Source organism: Camarhynchus parvulus, chromosome 18 (assembly GCF_901933205.1).
Source record: "Camarhynchus parvulus chromosome 18, STF_HiC, whole genome shotgun sequence".
Classification (NCBI taxonomy): Eukaryota; Metazoa; Chordata; class Aves; order Passeriformes; family Thraupidae; genus Camarhynchus; species Camarhynchus parvulus.
Genome location: NC_044588.1, coordinates 6,965,882 through 6,988,553, shown reverse-complemented (window position 1 = coordinate 6,988,553; position 22,672 = coordinate 6,965,882). Strand labels below are relative to the sequence as shown.

At 48.1% G+C, this 22,672-nt stretch overlaps 1 protein-coding gene across 1 annotated transcript in view; it reads right to left on the bottom strand.

Moving 5' to 3' along the window:
* The window catches only part of MYH10 (myosin heavy chain 10), an 83,989-nt gene that overhangs the window by 33,629 nt on the left and 27,688 nt on the right, over positions 1 to 22,672 (bottom strand). Inside the window, exons 4-10 of the mRNA XM_030962360.1 lie at positions 22,627 to 22,654; positions 13,758 to 13,860; positions 5,621 to 5,713; positions 3,402 to 3,465; positions 1,928 to 2,026; positions 544 to 687; positions 139 to 234 (exon numbers count right to left, since the gene is read on the bottom strand). Of these exons, the coding sequence (XP_030818220.1) occupies positions 139 to 234; positions 544 to 687; positions 1,928 to 2,026; positions 3,402 to 3,465; positions 5,621 to 5,713; positions 13,758 to 13,860; positions 22,627 to 22,654 (627 nt within the window). The remainder of the gene's footprint in view (positions 1 to 138; positions 235 to 543; positions 688 to 1,927; positions 2,027 to 3,401; positions 3,466 to 5,620; positions 5,714 to 13,757; positions 13,861 to 22,626; positions 22,655 to 22,672) is intronic.

Here is a 22,672-nt window from a genome sequence, read left to right as displayed (position 1 = left end):
ATTGTTTGTTGGTGCCATCAGCCCAGAGCCCTCCCAAGGATGCTCAGCACTGCTCTGTGCTTGCCAAGACTGCCCTGGACAGGGCAGGCAGAGAGCTCAGCACAAGCCCAAGGACACCCCCCAGACAGGGGAACTCACCAGTGTTCTCTGGCATGGAGGCCTGGTCTGTGTTCCTCTCCTTCTTAAAGGAAATGTTTCCAAACTGCAGCACTGAGGACACCACTTTCAGCATGGCTGTGATAACAAGAGACACTGCATCAGTTCCGTGGCACAGGGCTCAGCTGAACACATTTTCCTCCTGTTTCTTGTGTCACTCTCCTTCCAGATTGCAAGGAAGAAGAAGTTCAGGGAGGAAATACAGTTTGTACTGTGCTTTTTGGGCAAATGGCTTGAATTCAACTCCAGCTGGAGTCAAGCAAACATTTTCTTCAGGCTGTCAGAGACACCGAAGCAACATTAAATTTGGTGACACTAAATTAGCAGAGTGTGTGTGTGTGAGAGAGGGAAAAGGACCCTGGGAATTCCAGAGGCTGCATAACTTACACAAGATCTCATCGTGTGAGAAGCCCATGATATGCATGGCTTCCATTGTCTCCTGGAAGTTGTCCTTGTCTTGTTGCCCAGGGATGGGGATGTAGCCATTAGATAAAAATCTGTAATTGTTAAATCCCTCGAGCAGCAGGTCAGCTGTGTTGGGGGAAGGGGAAGAGAGAGAAAAATAAGCTCAGCAATGCTGTTCACACCCACCCGTGCTCTGTTCTCACTCAATTCCCCAGCTCTGCTTTGGGAAACCAATCCCTCAGAAATGGCTACAAGCCAGGAGAGCAGCTTCTGAAACCCTAAAAATACCCTAAAAATACAAGTGCACCTCCCAAGCTGAGGCCAGACTCAGACTCTCCCTGCAGCAACCTCCACGAGCTCTTCAATGCACTAAACCAGTCCCAGAACATTACCCAGATCCATCTCAAACCTTCATCTGGAATATCCTAAAAGGAAATCTCTACTGAAAGGTACCAGACCCAGGCAGAAATGGAGCTGGGGACTGATGATCCCATCAAGGATGTGAGCACCAGCTTACCTCCTACAGGAGGAGTGGACCAGTTCTCTGAAGTCTGTATCTTTATGAGCTTCACTTATCACAACCCACCAGGAATTCCCAAGGACGGAAAAAACCCCAGAGTTGAGATAACCACCCCAGCACTGCAATGGCTTGAAAAAAGCCCAGGGTTTCATTTGGTTTGGGTTAAATCTCTCTGTAGGCTGGAGGAGATGGGGCTGGTTGGTTCCAGCTGGGAACTTTGCAGCTCCAGTGCAGGGATTCCCAAACTGGGCTTTGGCAATGAGGAGACACTGGCTTGGAATGGCAGAGTGGTTCCCCAGAACATCTGACAAAACCCAGTGCCACGGACACATTTTCTGAAAAATCCTTTCATTAGGATCTTTTCTCCTGAGAAGCTGGGAAGTTTCAGCTTCTCCATCTTTTGCTGCTATGGAATGTGATTTGGAGAATTGTTTACCCAACACATGAAATTGTTTTTACTTGGTGACCAATGACAGCCACCTGTGTCGAGGCTGTGAGCAGTCACAAGATGTTATTATCATCCCTTTCCTTTCTATTCCTTGCTAGCCTTCTGATGAAATCCTTTCTTCCATTCTTTTAGTATAGTTTTAATATATCATTTCCTTTTAATATAACATATATAATAAAATAATAAATCAGCCTTCTGAAACATGGAGTGAAGATTCTCATCTCTTCCCTCATCCTGGGACCCCTGACCACCAGCACAACCCAGCAGTGACTTCAGGACAAAGCCACCTGGCCTCTCCTTTTAAAGCTCACAACCACAGAATCACTCAAGCCCACCCTGTACCCCTGAAACAACCAATGCAGCACCCAGTGGGTGTCAGATGGGCATTCCCAGCTTACACTTGAGGTGTTCTCCTGCTCCAGCCAGGAGCTGGTAGAAGATGTGGAACGTGCGCTCGTCCTTGGCCTGACGCACGGCTCGGGACTTCTCCAGCAGGTCTGGGGTCACCTGGAGTCAAGGGCCACCTGCAATCCCTGCTTCACCCTGCTTCAAAACCTGCTGAGAGCTCCAAAGCAGGCCACCACTGTCTGCCATGGACCAGCTGCACTTTTCGCTGGAGCTCCCATCCTTCCCCATCATCACTTCTATTGAGGTCCCAGCTGAACTCCTAATCCCAAAAAGCAGCAGCTGACTCCTTTATTATCCCAAGTGTGTTTGCCATTCCTTCCAAGCATTGTATTTCCCCATAACAATCCACACTGCCTTTCAAGAGCTCCCAAATTCAATTTCTGCAGCAGGTAGTGCCTGATTAGCTGCCATGAGCTGCAATCTTATTTCATTTTTTTATTTCTTGATATCCCATATTGTAAAGCAAATGCAGGACAGGGATTTGAAATGACAATGCCAAGGATGGGTTCCTGGGATGAAGAAGAAATTCCCCAAGAGTTAAACCCTCCTGTTTTCACAAAGCTCTGGGCAAAACAATTCATCTGGACTTTCCTAAAGGATGCCTTCATTCCTGTGCTGTGGTGAATGAAAAAAAAACCACTTATCATTGCAGCATATTTTGAATAACTATAGATCTTTCCCAGCCTGCTTGGGAAATCACATTTTCTGACAATTCCAAACATTTAATGGTCAGATCAAGCAGTTTCAAAACACAGGAACCAAATGGAAACTTAACTACAGCATTGTTTATGATCAATATTCACTTCATGTTGTTTGACAAGACTCCAGCTCCATCCTTTTATGACCACTCCACTGCTATTCTCCCAGAAAACTCCAAATTACACAATGCATTTTAGCACAGAGAAAACAACTTCAGGGAAGGGCTTTCAGTGCCAGTATTTTGACTTGGCTTTACACTCATAAACAAGAACAACTCTTAGAGCTAAAACTGAATTTGCTTTGGTATTAACTACAATAGAAGGCCCTGTGTTCCTGAACCTGCATGGCGGCCAGAAGAGCAGGGCTCTCTCCTGGATCAGGACTCCTCTCCAGGCAGGGGCTGCTCCTGGCACACACAGAGGCTCAGCTCCTCCTCAGGAAGGCGTTGGGGATTTTCAGAAATGTTCCCAGAACGAGCACATTTCACATGGCTTCCCTTTCTAACACAGCCTGGCTTTAAGGCCAGCCTGAAAACCCTGCAGGTTCCAGGGGGTGGGATTTGGGAGTTTAGGATTTCTGAGCACACAGAAGCTGCTGAATCTGTGATATTTGAGCAGTTATTTTGAAACAAAGGGAGAGATGGATGCTGTCAAAGGAATGTCCAAGTGTGGCAACCTCTCACTGCATTCCAGTGAATTCTAGGGTTAAAAGCAAAACAAAGCAGGGCAGCTGCATTTTGCAAGGATGTGACAGGAAAAAGGATACAGGTCTCAATGTTGGCCCCAACAATGTAACCAGTGACATCAAAGTTAATCCTGATGAATTTGCCCTGCAAAGGAAAAAAGATTTTTTCATAATTACCTTTTTTTTTTTAATTAAGACAATGCTGTCCATACCAGAGATAACCCAAATGCACTCATGGCTCAAGGATTTCCCAGGTTCAGAGGGAACCTTTCCCCTTCCATGGGCTCATTCCAAGGGAGCACACTGCACCCAAACACCCTCCAGGACTGGGGAACTCCTAGGGCAGATTTATTTGGGATCCAAACCCCTCTGAAGGTGAGGCTCCATTTTCCCTGAGCAAACACTCTGAGGTGGGAAGCAATGCTGGCATTCCAGGTGTGCACATTTCTGGGGCATTTCATTTTCTGGTGCTGCCTGGCCCAAAAGATTCCTCCCTCCTTTTCCAGAAGGCCTCCATGCCTCTCTCCAGCTCATCTAAGGGCTCAATTCTGTTGACACCACCACAGCACTGAGCCCAGGGCTGTGGAAAAGCCATATCAGAGGGAAGCAGTCAGTGCTGCCACATCAATCCAGCAAGGCCACTCTCCTGGCCAATACAAACCAGAGACTGATCCCCTGGAACACAAGAGAACTGCCTTTGGTAGAAGAAAAAAGGGGGAAAAATAAAATCCATTGGCCAGTCTGAGTCCTGCCTGGGTTACCAGGAGCAGGGCAAGGCTGAACCACCCCTCACCTCGTGGGAGGACAGAGATTTCTAAATCAGGTTTGAAAATTGCTGTTAAAGATGATTTTTTTCTGCATGAGATGAGACCATCTGGAATGAATTATACTGGTTCCTTTATGAAAACAGAGCTGGAGCCATCAGAGTGATTATGTTCATGATGGAAATGCAGAGCTCAAAATAACACAAACCAGATGCTAACATCTTTTAGGGGAAGAAGTATTCTCATTAAATTAGTATAGCCTCTGATGGATTCAGGACAGGTAACAAAGTGGAATCACTGTGCAGTGAAACCTGTTGATGTTATAAATCCTGTACCCAGCTTCTATAAGCATCAGGAAACATTATAAATAACAGGGCTGTAAAATTAAAAAAGCTGAATTTCCACAGAACTGTGCTCTCCCTTCTCAGCTGAAGGGGCTGATGGATTTAGTCATACAGTTTTCCAGAGTTCTTATCATGGAGTTGAGTTCATGCATTATAAATCCAAGCAACTGTTGAAATGTCAAAGGCAGACAAGAAATCTTTCATTTGTTCTGTAAATTTTAATGCTGTTCTCGCAAGCAAAATGATTTAATACCTCCTGAACACTTTTGAAGTTGTACTAAAAACATCTTCCCCCTGAAATAAGAGATGGATCTTTTTTTTTTTCCTTCAAAGGAAAGGAAGTTCTAAGAAGTGGTAAAAAGCTATTTATTCATCCTGAGTCCCACCACAATTTTTAAAACAATGGAACCCATCAGAAGTGGTTATCAGCCACCAAAACACTGTGAACAGCAGGCAGGGACCCAACAAAAACATGGAGCAGCTACAGCAGTGCCTGCCACCTGGGCCAGGTCACACAGTGGCCTTTTGACCTTCCTGCAGTAAATCAGGACACTGAGATGGGGTTTTATGTGTGCTTTTGCAGAAATTCAGGATGTTCTCTCCAACCCAACCAGTGGATAAAGTCACAGCTCTGCACAGGAAGGCTGCAGGCTCTGCCAGCGCCATGGGGCGGCACCTGGCACCTGGCAGCAACCCAGCAGCATTTGTGCACCCCAGCCCAGCTCTGTTTGATAGATCACGAGCTGCTGTCAGCTCAGGGATGGCTGGAGTCGAATAAAATCACTTTGCCAAGAGCCAGTGAGGAGGTGCCTTCAGTGAGCCCAAAAAGCAGAAGGCATTGTAAGGAAACCTGGATTCATGGAGGAAGGGGAGAGAGAAATCTCCTAACAACGAAACACCTGGCACAGGGTGTTTTCGCAGCAGCAGCACAGGGCACCTGGGATAGGGCAATCAGAGAACAGCTCTGGACAGGGCACAGCCTGGGATCATTCTGGCAGGGGCACAGCTTGGCAGGCAGCTGGGATCAGGGCACAGCTCTGGGATCAGGGCACAGCTCTGGGATCAGGGGCACAGCTCTGGGATCAGGGCACAGCTCTGGGATCAGGGGCACAGCTCTGGGATCAGGGCACAGCTCTGGGATCAGGGCACAGGCCCTGGGATCAGGAGGCTCTGCAGGGATCAGGGCACTCACAAAGCGGGAGGAGTTGTCGTTCTTCACGGTCTTGGCGTTGCCAAAGGACTCCAGGATGGGGTTGGCCTGCAGCAGCTGCCTCTCCAGCTCCCCCTGCAAACCACAGAGACACAAACACACCAGATTTACCCAGAGCACAGCGCCCAGGGGCTCTGCCTGTCCTGCAGTCACCTCCCCGGTGTGGCAGTGCCACCACCTCCACAGGGGGATTCTCATCCTCCCCTCACTCCCAAACCTGCGGCTGCCTCCATCCAGGGGTGAACGTGGCTGGATTTTGGGTGGTGTTTGTTTATCAAAACACACACAGACACACACAGACAGAGCAGGGACCAGACAGGGCTTGATGGATGTTGAAAGTCACTGAATATGGGAAAGAAAATTCACATTTAGGGCTAATGAAATCAGGCACAGACCTTTGAGTGCTTAAGGGAAGAAAGCAATTTAACTGATTTAAGGTTTTAGTTTAAACTTTGTGCTGGCAATATAGCTATCTCAGAACAGCTATTTCCAAACTCAGAAATACCCATTTTCAAACCTACTTTCAGGTGAGTGAAACTGCCCTTCAGTCAGCCAGACTGAAACTCATCTCATTGCATCACCTCTGACCTGGCCACACCAGCACTGAGCAACACCAGTTACAAACACTGCTTTCAAATTGCTCAATCCAGCCAGCATTGCTCAGGGTGCTTAATGCGTTTGTTAAATGCTTCTGTCAGCTCTGGCCAATGAGTTTAGAATTTGAAGTACTTATCTCAAGGAAATTGCACAACAGCTTTTACAAGTTCTGTCCATGAGGAGGTCTGCTAACAAAAAAAGTCTGTGCTGCTTCCAAGAGCCCAGGAGGCACAAATGTACACAGGAAAATATATTGTCTTCTTGCTCTGAAGGATGGTTTGGGAAAAAAAATAACTGAAGCTGTCTGGAATGTAGTCTCCAATCTGACATTTGTGTTCATGAACCTGCTTTTTCCAATTATTTATAGTCCTGGTGAATCAAGGCCCAGACCAAGCATCAAAGAACAGGAAGCATTAAATCTCTTAAGGCTTCCACAAGGGGTCAATTCTTAGACAGGAATTTTTAAAATTCACTACTTAACACCTACAAGAGTTTGATTTGTATATTGAAATATATTTCAAGCTCTCCTGGAAATAAATGGCTGCTCCTTCTTTTATGCGACCTCAAGTTATCTGCTCAGAAGTTGCTTACTTCCAAATGTGCTCCCTTTGGGACGACACATTCCCTAAATGCTGGGGTGGGTAAGGAAGGAATAAATGCAGAAGGAATAAATGCAGAAGGAATAAATGCAGAAGGAATAAATGCAGAAGGAATAAACGTGAGTCCTAGCCCAGAGCAGAGCCAGCAGTGCCATGGCAGGGCTGCCAAGGTGACAGCTTAAAAGCACTTTTAAACTGACCAAAAACTGCAGCTGGAGAGAAACTGGATGCCTGTTATAGCCACTCTGTGTGGTTGATATTCTCCAAATTTCCCAAGCAAAAGCCTCAGAGCCTGGAATGCTCCCAGCTCCCCTCTCCCAGCTCCTGTGGGCACACCAAGGTCCAGGGCAGCATTCCCTCAGCACTGCTCCTGGGATAAACCCAGAGTGCCCAGCCAGGGCAGGGAGTGTGGCACAGCTGGCACAGCTGGCACGTCCAAATTCTGCAAGGTTTGGAAAAGAAATGCCCTGAGTGCCCAGTGAGTGCTGCATGGCATGGCTGTGTGCCACCAGCACTGGGAGGGCACAGCAGGGCTGGATAAACCTGGAATAAACCTGGAATAAAGCAGCAGAGAATGTGGATGAACACATTTACCCATTAAATGCTCTGGCTGCTCCTTGCTGCCATCACCCTGAGGAGCAGGGGATGCTCAGCTGAGGGTGAACACCACGGGAAGCAGCAGAGCTCAGTGCTGCACACACAGACCTGCACCAGCCCTCACTGTGCAAAAGGCTCCTGATTTGGGGGTTTCCTCTCTCCAGGCACTGCTTTCAGCCAAACCCAACCCTCTCTGGGAAGGGCTCAGGGTTTTACACAGACACTGAACTCCAGCTTGGCCTCTGGGCACAGCCCCTGCACAGCATCTCCCCAGAACTTCTTGGAAAAAGCAGAATGGGAACTGGGAGAAGTGAGGGCATGCAATGGCTCATGCAGCACCACGAACACAAGGCCAGGGACTGTCTCAGTTTCAGAGAAGCAGCAGCAGCCCCGGGTCTGGCTCTGGGCAGGCAGGGAAGCTCCATGCTACTCACATACAGCAGGGATCCACTCTGCACTTCCAAGGGACATTGAAACACAGATGTTAATGATTCCATGCCTTATGCAGCATCAACAGCTTGGGATTAGCATTTTCCAGGGCCACAGTTAAAATGTTCACCAGCAAACCTTTCATGTCCACCCTGGCACCCAGCTCCAAGCAAGAGGAGGGTTCAACCAAACACCACTCTGTCTATTCTTGGACTTGACAAATATTTGAGGAAAACCCCTTAGAAGTGACTGATGTGTGCAAGGAGGGAGGATTCCGTTGCTCCCTGGGAATGGCTGCAGCTTCTGAACAGGAGAGCACAGCCCCACAGCCGGGTCTGACTGTACCACACACGCCCAGAAGCACCACAGCTGCCCAGGCCCTGCTTTTTGCTCCCACCTGAAGGTCCCTTTACTATTTCCCTTGGCACTGGAGTTACACTGCACTCATCAGCTCCAGAGAAATGCAAGGGGGGATTCACCCAGCTGAATTAACCCTTCAGTTTCCGTGGCTGGTCACACCCTGGGGAGCTGGGACAAAGCTTTGCTTTATTTAAAACCTCAAAGGCATCACTTACCAGCTCGGGTTAGACTGGGGCATTTCTCTTGAGGCAGCAATTGTTTATCCCTCCCCACAGTCCTGCCCTCAACTTCCACCTGAGCCTCCTCCAGGTGAGCTCCACCTGGAGCCCTGCAATTCCTTCTCTGCCCCAGAAATTGGGACCAGAGCAGGGCCAGGGGATCAGGAGCGTGGCATGGGCAGGGGATGTGCCCAGCACTCTGCCAGCCTGGGCACTGACAGCAGCTGGAATCCACATCAGCAAACTTCACTCAGACCCCACTCTGCTCACACCACCTGTCCTAGAAAGTCTGGGGAAATCCTTCATTTCTCAAGGCTTTTGGTTGTGCCAGGCCTTTCACACTTGAGATCAAAGTCTTCACTGGTGATTTGCAAAGCTATAAAAGTATTCAGACAAAGCACTTAATCAAAAGAATTTTGTAGCTCCCGTTAATCAAATCTTTTATTTAATGCTTTGTTTAATATTTAAAAAGTGTTCTGCACTCTCTCAGCAGCACATTACCCAATATACACAAAGTAATTTGGAGGAGGGTGGCTGGAGAGAGGGCAAACCTTTAATTTCAGGGCTCAAAAGTGTTAAAATCCTTTGCAATAAAAGTGGTTAAAATCCTTTGCAACGCTGAGAAACTCATGAGCTGCTCACTCTTCCCTCTCTCAAAGCCAGTTAAATATTTCCAAAACTCTCTACTAGCTGTGTGTTCCTTCAAGGTTTCCCACATTATCAGCACACAGAGAAGAATATACATCAGTTCTCCTACATAACTTGAAAAGCATTAAAAAAAACCACTTGCCTGGTGTTTGACGGGTTTGGGAGATTCGGGCTGTTCATTGCAAACAAACAAATGATAAGTTAGCAAGCAGGCATTCCAGCTGCATGTCACATCCCACATTAGCACTGTCAGCACCTTTAACCACACTCACTTCACAGAGGTTCACAGAGAGTTCCACAAAACTGCCCAGATTTCAGAACAGGGTTACTGGCACGTGCCACACGCTGCACCCGTGTTTATGAAAGGGTTAATGAAACCCAGCGTGGCACAGGGCCCTTGAGAGCCAGGGAGAGGCAGGAGCTGCATTATTTGGGCACTGCCTCCAAAATGAACCCAGCCTGAGTCCCCTTGTGCCCAGTCCTGGGCACTGGGGTGAGAGGTGATCACTTGTCACCATGATGTTCTCTGAAAAATCCTCTTTGCCCAGGACTTTCTCCTGGGAAGCTGAGCGGCCTCAGAAAAGAATGAAAACACTAATTACCTGACTGCTTGGGAATGTGGTCTGGAGATTGTTTACCAACAGGTGCATCTCTGATTGGTTCCATGTGAATTGTTTTTAATTAATGACCAATCACCCTCAGCTGTGTCAGACTGAGGAGTCAGTCACGAACCTTCATCATTCTTGTTCAGCCTTCTGATGTCTCCTTTCTCTACAGTTTAGTATAGTTTTAGTATATAATTTCTTTTAATCTAATATAATATAATAACAAATCAGCCTTCTGAGCACATGGAGTCAGATTCTCATCTCTCACCTTGTCCTGGGGACCCTCAAACACCACAATCACTGTCCCTGAGCACTCCCAGAGGGGTGGAACAGCTCGAGGGGAGCCACACAAAGCAGTCAGGGGGCTGGATTTGCACCCTATTACAGATATTTAAAAATGCAAACCCACACTCAAGACAGAACCTTTGCTTCTTTCTTTCAAGCAGCAGCACAACCTTGCACTGGACACTTGGCCAGCAAGAAGGATAAAGGGAAGGTGAAGGTAATAAAGTAAAATAAAACCCCTTCAAAATTCAAATCTGCACAGCTTCAGAAATTTTCAACTCCATCCTCTCTTCCTTGGCTCAGACTGTGAGTTTAATAATCTTAAGGTTCATATCTGAGAGCCTGAGGCACAATATTGTGGAGAAACACACACAGCATGAGATTTTTATAGGCAGCCAAATGTGCTCCCTCTGTCTGTGACTCTTATTTTATTAGAGCAGCATGGCAAATTTGGACAGAGGTCTGTCAGGCTGGCTTGCTCAGGTGAGTAAAGTGAATTTTCAGATTGCCAAGGAAAGAGCCAGCCCTCCTGGAATCACGGGGCAGGACAGGAGCACCTCGGGGTTCAGAGGAGTTTCATTTGTTTGTATTTACAAAGGATGAATTGCACTCCTGGGTGTCCATTCCTGCCCTACCAGAGACAGAACTGAGCACCACCAGGCACAGACTGAACTTCTCTGTGTTTAAATGAGGGCAGTTAAAGCCCACTTGGGAAACCCAGGGGAGCTTTAGCCTGAGTGAGCCTGCCCGAGATCCTGTCCTTCAAAAACCAATTCTGTTTCTTTAGAAATTAATAAAACAAATTAATCAACTTAGCATTTCAGCTACCAAGGCAAAGGCAGCTGCTGAAAGCAATCATTGGTCTGAAAGTACCAGTAATGAGTTCTGAAGTCTAAAATAGCACCAACATGAGAGCTGGGTTTAGTGAAAACAGAGGCAGTTTGGGCTGAGAACACTTTGGGGAAAACTTAAAGCCCCTTCCAGGGCCTAAAGGGGCTGGGGAGGGACTGGGGACAAGGCCTGGAGGGACAGGACACAGGGAATGGCTCCAGTGACAGAGAGCAGGGCTGGATGGGATCTTGGGAATTGGGAAGTGTGCCCTGTGAAGGTTGAAGGCTGCCCAGAGCAGCTGGGGCTGCCCCTGGATCCCTGGCAGTGCCCAAGGCCAGGCTGGACACTGGGGCTGGAGCAGCCTGGGACAGGGGAAGGTGTCCCTGGGACAGTGAGAGGTGTCCCTGGGACAGTGAGAGGTGTCCCTGGGACAGGGGAAGGTGTTCCTGGGACAGGGGAAGGTGTCCCTGCCATGGCAGGGGTGGCACTGGATAATCTTTAGCATTCCCTCCAACCCATTCTGGGATTCTGTGACCTGCATTTGATGTAAAGGTTTCCCCTGATGGAGACTGGACACCGAGCCTTATTTCAGCCCTCAGAGCAGCTCCTGTTCCAGCCCTGCCCAGCAGCTCTCCCTCCCCAGCCTCTATTCCCTCTTTTAGGGCTGCTGCAGCCTCAGCTGGCTCTGCCAAACCCCACAGGTACTGAGTCCTCTGCCCCCACTGCTCTTCCCCACACTTTGGGTGCAGTGCCCAGGACACCACCCTGGCATCACCCAGGAAATGAGACACTGGGGCCAGGGGTTCCCACACTCCCAACCCAGCAATCCTCACTGAAACTCAGGCTGGAACCCCAGCCCTGTGTCACTGACTCCATTTGCAAGGCCCCTGTGCTCAGGGCTGTGCAGGACTCTGTCAGCTCTAAGGAAAGAGGGATTTGGGGACAGAAAAGCCTCCTGGAGAAGCAGCTGGATGCCAGCCATGCCAGGCTGGGCAGGGCATGGGCAGAGCTCTCACAAAAGCTGAACATTTCCCCTCCATCCCAGCTGGAGGAGGCACCTGCTGAGCCCCTGTGCTGCTCTGAGATGTCACTCTGGGGCTCCTCTGCTTTGTTCTGTTTTTACAGCACTAGGTCAGGCAAATCACAGCTAACCCGAGGCTTAGCATACAAATTGCTTTGTTTAAAAAAATAATCAATGAGGCATTCAAAGAGGCTCAGAAACACGCATGGCACTGATAACCATCTGTAACAGGATGGCTACAGACAGACTGCAAGCCATGGATTAATTTAACAAGCCTATTTAGCATCTCCTTGTGCACAGGGCAATGCACAGGTTGCAGACTGTGGATCACCAGCAGCCCTCTGCAGCTTGCTAATGAATATGCAAACAGGGTAAATTAGGGCAGCTTCTGTTCCCCATTCTGACCCTTCCTACCTTCCCAGTGGCACCTGTGAGGGTTGGACATTCTTTGTTCCCAACATATAAACACAAATTAATGGTTGCACAACAAGGGAGACTCATTTGTATTTTCAAAATTAGTTTGGTGACAAACATTCTGCATTTTTCATGGATACAAGGCAAATCCAGTGCCCACTATGGCACTGCATTGAATAAAGGGCACAGTCCAAGGCTTTAATTCAGGACACTCCCTGTTCTTTTTGTTCACATCCCAGCTTTCCCCTTTCTTTCCTGTGTCTTGACAGGCTCCCTGAGAAGTTGCATCATCTCCATCCCTCAAGATTTTGAAAACTCAGCTTTTGTGGGGATTGGGCAATGCAATCTCACTTTGAAGGGAGGCGCATTTTGAAAGGTGTCTGGGCAAGAGGCTTCCAGAAGTGTCTGAGGTATTCCAAGTTGTCAACAGTATATTTAGAAATACTTGGTGCAAACCCTGCAGAATTCCCTTCTCTCCAAAAGCCTGCTGGCAATTTTGCTTCTGTAGAAATTGAAAAAGCACTGGGTTTGTCCAGGGCTACACAGTGGTAAAGCCAAGAACATGTGTAACTGCAAACCTCCCAGAACATCCCTGGTGCTGGATGATGTCCCAGTGTCACCAGAGTCACCACGTGAGTGGAGGTGACACTCCAAGGGATGCTTCAGTGGGAATGGGGTGCTGGGCTGATCTCAGAGGTCTTTGCTGTAATTCTGTGAGCCTCTAACTCTATAAATCCATAAGATAATGCAGTTTGAAGGTTCCAGCCACCACCGACACCAGGATTGCTACTGGAAAACCATTTCTGATTACAGCAAGACACTGTTTGGAGCAAAGCTCAATTAAAACTTCACTGCCAACATATCCAAGTACCCCTAACAATGAATATTCAAACCTATTCCTGGTTTCTAAAAGCAAAGAATCACTCAAAATTCAGCGCAAATGTTGAAGCCTGGCATGAAATCTGAAGAAAATTCTATATAAACCAGAGTTGGTTTCAAGCTACCAAAAAAGCAAATATTCTCTGATATAAAAGTATACACTCACTTGTTTATAGTGTAATAAAATCTGAGCTTTTAATTAGATGCTGGCTTCTAGATATAGCAACTCTGCAGCAGTTTTTAAGCTGGATGGTTTTTCCTATCTACAAGTTAATTTTTCAAATCACAGAAAGCTTGTTCACAAATATAGTACCAAAAACTGCATCCAGTGGGAACTAAACTCAGTTAGAATGGCCTGGGTTTATTGAATCTTTTTGGAAAATGGGGTTTATTGCATCAGAAAGCTTTGCTTTTATTTGTATAAAGCCTTTAATTTCACAACAGAAATTAGACAGCTGACATGGACTAGAAATTTTGATGTAACTGCTCATTTCAGCCACTGCTAAAGAGAAAATAATGGTTGAGACAAAATTGCACAGATTATATGACAGTTCAATAAAAAAGTCATTTTTTCAAATGCAAAGACGGTAATTTGCAAAAAGAGCAACGAAGAAGTGAGAAAACACCCCAACTTACAGGAATATTATGGTCCTTTCTTCCTTTATGGGAGGAAGCAACATGAGCCAGGTACTGAATAACCTTCTTGGTGTTCTCAGTCTTCCCAGCACCAGATTCACCTCTGCAAAACAGGGCAGACATTTCCTTAAAACTCACCTTCAACAACAGGAGCCCTTTGCTTACAGCCCCTCACCCATCCCATTGATGGCTCTGGCTGTGCACAGACCAAAAGCCAAAAGCAGGGATGCTGCAGGGAGCCCCAAGGTGCCTGTTTAAAATCCCTCCTTCATCCCAAAGATCTCCTGAGCTTTAAGGTGTTGATCCAAGGTGTGACATCAGTTTGATTAAGAGCTTTTGGCTTTGTGCCTGAACCCCTTTGACATGAAACACTTGTGCCCTGCCTGGATCACTGCAAGCAGAATTTTTCAGGGTGCAGATACATTTTTATTTTTAAATCATGAGATACACACACACACTTTCACACTTAGCACCATTTTAATACTCCAGGGTTTGGTTATGGGAATTGCCAAGCTAAGGGAAACACTCAGCACCTTCAGGAGCCAGAAACAGAGTGCAGTAAAACACACCTTAAACAAGAGGTTCTTTTCTTTCCACTGCTCACCTGGCAGTCTTTGCTAGGTTAAAAATATATTTAAGGCCACAGGGCTACATGAAACCATGAAGAAATGAATTTATCAGTGCAGAGTTCACAGATCAATAAAGATAGCAAATGCACATTTCATTTTTAAGCCAGAGGTGGATTTAAAGCAGACCATGTTTAGACAGAATTTATGGAGAGGTTTACAGGAGATACTCAAGGCAGGAAATGTGACCAGGTTCATGTCCCTGCAATCACAAATGAGGTTACTACAGCTCTAAAAATGACAGTTTGGGGTTTTTCTCCCTAACCTAGGTCTGATCTTCAGACAAAGCCAGCCCCAGAGGGATTCAGGGGTGCCTTAGGCAGGGCTCAAGCAGGGCAAGGCACTGAAGGAGGATTTCCAGGGACACAGAGACTGCCGGGAGCAGCTCTGAAGTGTGGGAAGCTAAAAAGGGTTTTATGATGGGGATTTGCATGGAAAGAGTGGAAGCACTCCTGCCATTCAACAGTTGTTCAAAAATTAACAGTTTGGAAGCCAGCTCCTTTGTGAGAATGACAAGCACATATTTTCCCTGCCCGCTTATTTCTCCTCTAAGCTACTTATAATGGAAATGTTCATTTAGCAGGGGAATTTAGGCACATTCTTGTGCAGCCTTTTTCATCATACACCCCAGTTTTGTAGCTAATCTGCATTTGCTTAGGAATTCAGCACCTCCAGAGCTGCACTTGCTGATCAGATAAGAGCTGAGGAGCATCCCTGTCCTCACCCTGCACTCAGCAGCTGCACAGGGGACCTGAGAGAGCACCTGGAATCTGAATTCTGCAGATACAGGAGGGATGTTGACACTGGCCCAGATTTTCAAGACTCAAACATTTTCATTGCTCCTCACCTTCCAAAACTCAAAAATCCCAGAAACCCCATAGGGAACGGCCCTAAGAGATGGGAATCTCTGCTGAGGGGTGGTGGGATGGGCATTTCTGCATCCAGGAGCAAGAACCTGCATTCACTGCACTCGTGGGACTGCTCACAGGAGTTCCAGGTGGAACAGCTTCTGTTTGACCTGACAGAACAGCAGCAACCCCAGGTTTGGCAGGAAAACCCCGGGCAAAATGGCCCTGCAGATGAGCTGTGGGATAGTGCACAGCCCCAGTGCCCAGCTGTGGCCTCAGCTCCAGAAGTGGAACCCAACCAAGGGTGCCTGGGTCACTGATGGCATCTGCTTCTGGCTAAAACCTCACCAAGGGTCCCTGGGTTACTGATGGCATCTGCTCCTTGGAAACAGCTCCATCAGTCGAAAACCACTTGTGTTCCATCCTTCTCACAACCAGAAAATAGCAGAGAATATGAAGATAAGAAAGCTCTGCCCTCCATTCCCCAAAGCTTCCAGGGAGACAGGGGAGTTCCCTGCAGACTTGTTGGCTGGGCTGGCTTTGCTCAGTGCCTGGAAAAACCTGGAAGGAGCTACCTGAAAAGCTGGTTGCAAAGGAGATCACTCTGAGAACTGGCTAATGGATAACTGGGTTTCCTTTTTGCCAAGATACCATCACTGTGAAACCCAGAACCTGGGTGCACTTTGGGACAAGTGGACAAATGGAACAACACCCTCGGACTTAATGAAAAATCCCATTTCCACCCTGCCCAGAGTCCCCACAAACAAGGCAAATGTGAATGCTGATAAGCAGAAAAAAAAGCCCCAAACCATCAGGTGCCAGTTCTTGCTTCTCAAGTCTTTATTTCTCATTTCCCTTTCACTGCAGTGTTTACATTAACATAATTCATGACCATGAGCAATAACAAAAGCAGCTTTGCCTGTTTCTGAATGTGTATTAAAAAATGCTAATGCTAAAACCATTCCAGCAGGTAAGAGAAGTAAGAAGCACAGCAAAATATACATTTACATTTTAAAACAATACAATTTGTTCTTATTGTCAGCAGAGCTTGGGAATGCACTATTAGCTGTGCCTGTAAAGCTAGAGAAATAATCTTTTCTGTCAAATCACAGGAAGAAAGTTTATTACATTTTAGAGGAGGAAAATCTCCTGAAACACATGCAGTGCAGAGAAGCTGCTACAATAAATACAGCTCAGATGTCAGCTCTGGAAAAGGGCAGCACAGTGCTGGAGGAGTCAGACAGCACAAGCACAGGAAAGGCAGCAGCTTGAAACACATTCCTTGTGTAAAAAACCCTCTAAATCTATCAGAGGGGTATTTTAGAGAGAGTCTTTGTGCAAGAGCTCATTGAAAAGCAGCACCAGAGGATGTTATCATCCCAGTCCTGCTCTCCCTGGAGCTTACAGGAATGCCAAATATTTCCTGCAGCATCGTGGCAAATAGCTCTGCTGCCACATACTATGAAAGAATTAGAAGATTTAGGATAAAGCCCTTTGCATTTACAGGAATAATGACATCTGCATACTTTGGTTCTTTCCCAGGAGTGCAAACACATGGATTACAAAAATAAATTAAAATCTTCTACCTCTATCAACCTGCCCAAAAAAGGTAAACTCTGAGTAACACCACGTACAGTATTTATGGAATGGGGATGGAATCACAAAGCTAAAGCTTAACTTTTTCTAAACCTTGTTTTAATACAACTCAATCTGTTGCCATAAATTAAACAACTAAAGCCCTGGGCTGAGAAGCGGCCTCACCTCAGCCAGTGGCAGCTCTGCTAAATGATTTCACCTCCTTCATTCCAGGCTGGCAGAATCTCAAACTCAGCTCCAGCCATGGGCCATGCCAAACTGTGCTCCCAAGGAAGCAAACCCTCCTTGGCTCCAGCTGGCAGCACAAGGTTATTCCATCCTCTAACTGAGGGATCTCTCCCTTGGAAGCCACCTTCAGGGACAGCTCAAACAAAGCCTGCCAGTGGCTGGTGAATTCATGCAGGATCCCATGTCCAAGTGCTCTTCCCTGGAGCACCAAACTCCTGCTTTGAAGCAGCTTCATGCACATTTAAAAGAGGAAAAGTTTAGCCAGCATGAGCACTTGAAAGTTGAACATGGTTTTGAATTCATTGCATGTAAAGCTGGAGTGTCATTTTCAGCAAAGCCCAGAACTCTCCAGGCAAATTCATCCCAGCTCCAATTTGCTTAGGAAAATGCAGGCACTGACTCAACCAGCTGCAGCTCTTTCCTGAGCAGCCTGAGCCCAAACCTTGCACATTTCCACCATGGGATGGGCTCTCACTGGAGAACAGGCAGCTCAGAGAGGGGAGGGCTCACAAAGAGCAGGGATGGAGCTGCTCCTCCCAGGAACAGCTCCCAGCGGCAGGCATTATCCCAGAAACAGGTCAGTGCCCCTTCCAAGGGGTCTGTTCCAGGAGGAAACACCATTTCTGAAGGAAAGAGCAGTGGAAGAGCTGCTTTCCTTAGTGCCAGGCAGGCCTGAAGCATTCCCACACCTTGTGACAGTGACAGCACCCAGCATGGCAGGGCCACCACCCCTCCCTGACCTGGGAAATGCCTTGTGGGCTGCAGGGAAATCAGATGAGGTTCAAGCTGTTTGCTGAAGGCCACTGGCCCCTCTCCAGCTGCCTTCCCAGAGAGACATGAACTCCATCCCACAAGGTGCCACGAGCAGCACAGCACACAGGGACACACACCCAAAGAAAGCCTTGCAGTCCCAAGGCAGGCTGTGCTTTATCTTCCTGCCTGGGCACAGTCTCCAGACTAACAATGTTCCTGAAGATGTGGAATGTGTTAGCATGGCCAGATTGCAGTTGGAGATCATCTCTGTGATTTAAATTCCTGAAAAACTAACCCAAACAAAGTCAGGATTTTATATTTTGGATGGCTGGGTCACTCAAACCCTTCCTCTGGCCCAGGAATTTCAGTCAGGACAAGCCCTGGGGTGAGAAGGTGATGTGGCAGCACTGGGTCCTCCTGTGAAGAAGTGGCACTGGGCAAGGTCCCAGCACACAGCACCCACCCTGCTGCCCACAGCTCCCCTGGCCAGCAACACCTCCTCCCATGGAAGCAGCCACTCACAGAAGGCCCCAAACCATGGAAATATGGAAATATGCACTTAAATTGTTTGGAGGAGAAAGTAACTGCCTATGTAAGAGCCCCAACAATGGCCTTTTGTCTTCATCACAACAGCAGTTGCAAAGAACAGAGGAGACACTTATTCTCAGGCACAACTGAGCACATCATCTGCCAGTTACAAATGAACAGATATTTACAGACAAGACCTGTAATTAAAGGGTGTCTTAATCACCTGCCTTATTTTCTGCAGGAGGTATAACTGATAGTTTGGGAAAGAGTCATTAATTGGCTTTACTATTGACGCGGCTGCTCTGGAGCTGCTTCCCTTCCCTCCTGATGCTCCCCATCATCTCCACAGCACTTGCCATGGGAATGTTCCCAGCTGGAGCCCAGCCAGGGGTTGTATACAGAAATGTTTGGTATTTGCTGCTGCTGGCCTTTAATAAGCAGCCTCTATTCCCTGCACAGCCCATCACTCCCACGGAAGGCAGCTCAGATTAGATATCCTTGTAGGGCTGCAAGCATCTGCTGGACACCTCTTTATCAGGCCAGGCCCAGCTCTGGGAATGCCAGAGCTCTGTGCTAAGAGTCTCCAGAACACACTGGTGTGTTTGAAAGTGCAGTGCAGCACATTTTCAGAGCTTTCTCCAGTGTTTCCCAAATTCCTAATTACTACAACACAAATTTCTTCATCCTGGTCATCAGCCTGGCATGCTCAGTGAGCAGAGAAACACCAAAACTTCACAAAATAGCAGCTGCAGCTTCTCCAAGGGAAAAATATCAAAAAAAACCCCAACACCCTGAAATCTCTTCAGCCCAGCTTCACATCCCACAGAAAGAGGAAAATGTGCAGGAAGGTCTGGGAATGCTGCAGCATTGGCATCACAGCTCTGCACAAACCACTGATGGATGCTGAGTCAACACAGGCTGAAAGCCACTGCTTCCAGACCCAAATATATCACTTATATTATTTATCTGTTACTTATAAGCTAGAAGGAACATGAAGTTTCTGGAATTACACAGATTTTCCTTTCTTTTCAGCAAACTAAGAATTAACAGAGAGAAGGTCCAAAGCAAACTCTGATTTGCAGTCCCATCAAGGGGGAATGATGAGATGGAAGTTGGTTGAGTCCAGCTCCCCAGAAAAGTGCTGGTGGTGAGGGCTGCTCGTCTGCTTTTCATTGCAAACTGGATGAACCCAACTCCAGAGCAGAGGAGAGCTCCAGCAGCCTTCCTCACCATCTGTTAGTGGTTAGCAGCCCAAGATTAAACCATCCAACTTCAAAGCTAAAAAGAAATTCTCACCATTGCTGTTTGTTCAGCTCCTCCCATCTCCTCTCCAGCCAGGCAATAATCTGGCTTTCACCCATGGATGGTCCAATGGATCTGGGAGCTGAAGCTGTTCCTGTCTCTAAAAACCCACATTTGGGTTTCTCAGTTGGTGAAAAGCCAAAGGGCACAGAAGAAATCCCATCACTGCTCCTGAGGAAATCAGGGGGATGCCATGGAGCAGCAGAGCCTGCTGGATATGGTTCACTGTGAGAAAAGCCTATCCATAACAAGAATTTCATCAAGAAGTTCCTTCTACAGATTTCATCCCTGGCCTCAGCAGTCCCCAGCTCACACAAGCAGATGGGGAAGGGGAGAAGAACAGAACTGAAGACCAGAGTGTTGAAAGGTTCCCAAGGTAAGTACAAAGGGATCAGACACTCACTAGGCCAGAACCCAAGGAAGGCATCTGGACAACCGCAGAGACAATCTGTGAAGAACAAGAACCCAAGGGCCTTGTCACAGCAGCAGCCCCAAACCCAGGAATCCCCCCAAAAGCAGCACTCCTGGCTGTCAAGAAGAAAAAGGGCTGGATCCAGAGACCTGCTAAAGTGTCCTTCAAACACCATTGCTGGAGAAGTGATTGCCCCTCCTCTAAAGGCCATGGAAGGTAAAAAACCAGGAAACTTCACCAACAGAGGCAGGGGAGGGAGGTGAAGGTGCAAAGCAGGGAAGGAGGTGAAGGTGCAGAGCAGGCAGACCCTCAGCAAGCAGTGGCACAGCTCTGTCCCAGACAATTCCTGCCAGGCAGCTGGAGACAGGGAAATGACAGGCACACCACAGCTGTCCACTCAGCTCAGAGCACCACTCACGAGATGGGTTTTTCCCCATTAGCTACCCTGAACCACTCCTACTGGAGAAATGAGAAATGTTTCTGAGGGTTCCCAGCCTCAGTAAACATCAGGGTCAATCAGGTGATCCAGGTCCTGAGACAGCAAGTTTGAGATGAGAAGATGAGTCTTATGAAGTGCCACAGGAGTTTCTGAAAGCACCTCCGGGGTGGTTAGCACCCTGCTTGCACTTTATTTACTGCTGCCTTAGTCCAGGACCTGCAAAACCAGTGCCATGAAGGGGAACTCACAATTTAAATTTACCTCATCACCAGGAGCAGCAATGCAAGGGCAGTCCTGGACCCTTTCCCCCTCCTGATCCAACCATGGGATCTCTTCCCACCCAAGGGAGCTCCCCATGGCCCTGTCCCACTCCCAAGGAGGATTTAATCCCCCAGAATGCCAGTTTATAATGCAGATCTACAAAATAATAAAGCTCTCCCAAGAGGTACGGTGGCATTGTCCCAAGGTCTGGCTGTGAGGAAGTGTGTCCCTCCTCATCCTCATCACCTGAGCTCCAGCTGCTCTGCAAGGCAGAGCCAAGCCCAGCCCAGGGGGAACCCAGCACAAGATGCACAAACTGCACACTCCATACCAGATACAAACAGGGATCAATTGTCCACTCAGTGCAGGTGGATTAAAAGCTCACAGGAACCGTAGAGGGGAGGTAATGACAAAGTTGGAGGCAGGAGAGCTTAGAGGCTTTGCAATTTGTAAATGATCAGATTGGACATCCACCATCACTGCCATTCCAACCTTGTGGGCTTGGCTGACCATGCAAAGGAGAGGAAAGTTCATGGGCAGACACAGAACATGAAGCTACTTCAAACCATTCACCTGGGGCAAGCACACACTGCCAAGGCATCCACAAACACAGGGGAACAAAGCCTTTCTCCTCACCCCGGGATCCCATCCCTGCTTTGAGGGCTGCTTTGTGCTTGGCACATGGAATAGGCAGCACACAAAACAGGAGTCCTGCTAGGAGCAGGAACCACAGAGCCAGACAAGCCTGAGTTAACCAGATCAACTTTTAGCTGAAGCACAGAACTCTTTTTCGGCCCTGGGAATGCTGCATTCATGGTATCCATGGCTGGAAAGGGCAAGGCTTGAAAGGATCCAGCCTCAGTCCTGTACAGACTCTGGGAGTCAAGGCACTTCTGTAGGAGCACAAGATGGAGATTTGAATCCCTTCTGTCAGGAAGGGAACTGAGCCCAGGCCTGCTTGCAGCAGTGAGTGTCCCAGCGAGCTGCTCCAGGCAGCAGGGTCCCCCAGAGCACATCCCCAACAGCAGGGCACCAAGCACTGGGGCTGCCCCTGTGCCTCAGACACTGCATGTGCTGTGTTCCACCCTGCAGACAGAGCCACGGTGAGGTTTCCAGCCCAGATGAGCCACCCTGACCCCCAGGCTGCTCCCAGCAGGGACAATGTCCCCCCTGCTCCCCAGGCTGGCACAGGGAGTGCTGGCGCAGGGCAGCGCTCTGAGCTGAGCTGTTCCTGCTCAGTGCAGCTGGGGCTGGGCCAGCCTGGCTCCCTGAGCCCAGGGAACCCTTATCTCCCTGCTGACACTCCCTGCAGCAGCACAGGAAGCTGCAGGAACACACAGTGCATGGGGGAGAGGGCAGGAAGCTGGCTCACCCCTGCCAGCTGCACTCCGAGCACTGAGAGCCTCAAACCCCCCGTGCTCTGCCTTCCCAAGCAGGGAAACCTCAGCTACAGCCACAGGGTTGCCCAGGTGAAAAGGGAACCCTGGTGTCCCTCTCCTCACAGATCCCATGGAGGCAGAGCCAGAGCTCAGCTGCTGCCCAGGGTCTCCAGACCCACTTTTGGATCTTGTCTTCCCCAGGCCTTTCCCCCTGAGCAGTCACAGCACAGCAGTGCAGAGGTGAACTCCTTAAAGCTTCTGGCTTGGATGCAGAGCTCCTCACCGATGTTTTTAAATCACATTTCTTAAGCAGAACATGCCCAGGAAACTCAATAAAGTGAATTACAATATTAAAAGGCTATATCCCCATATTAAATATCACATCTTTTCCCACTGCCTGTCAAGACTGAAGACCAAGCTTGGCCTCCCACAGCTGTATCAAAGCCCCTCTCACAATACAGATTCCCCAAAGTGCCAAATGAAAAAGGATCACTCACGTGCAGAGAATTGATTGGTCCTCACGGTCTGCAAAACAAGAACAAA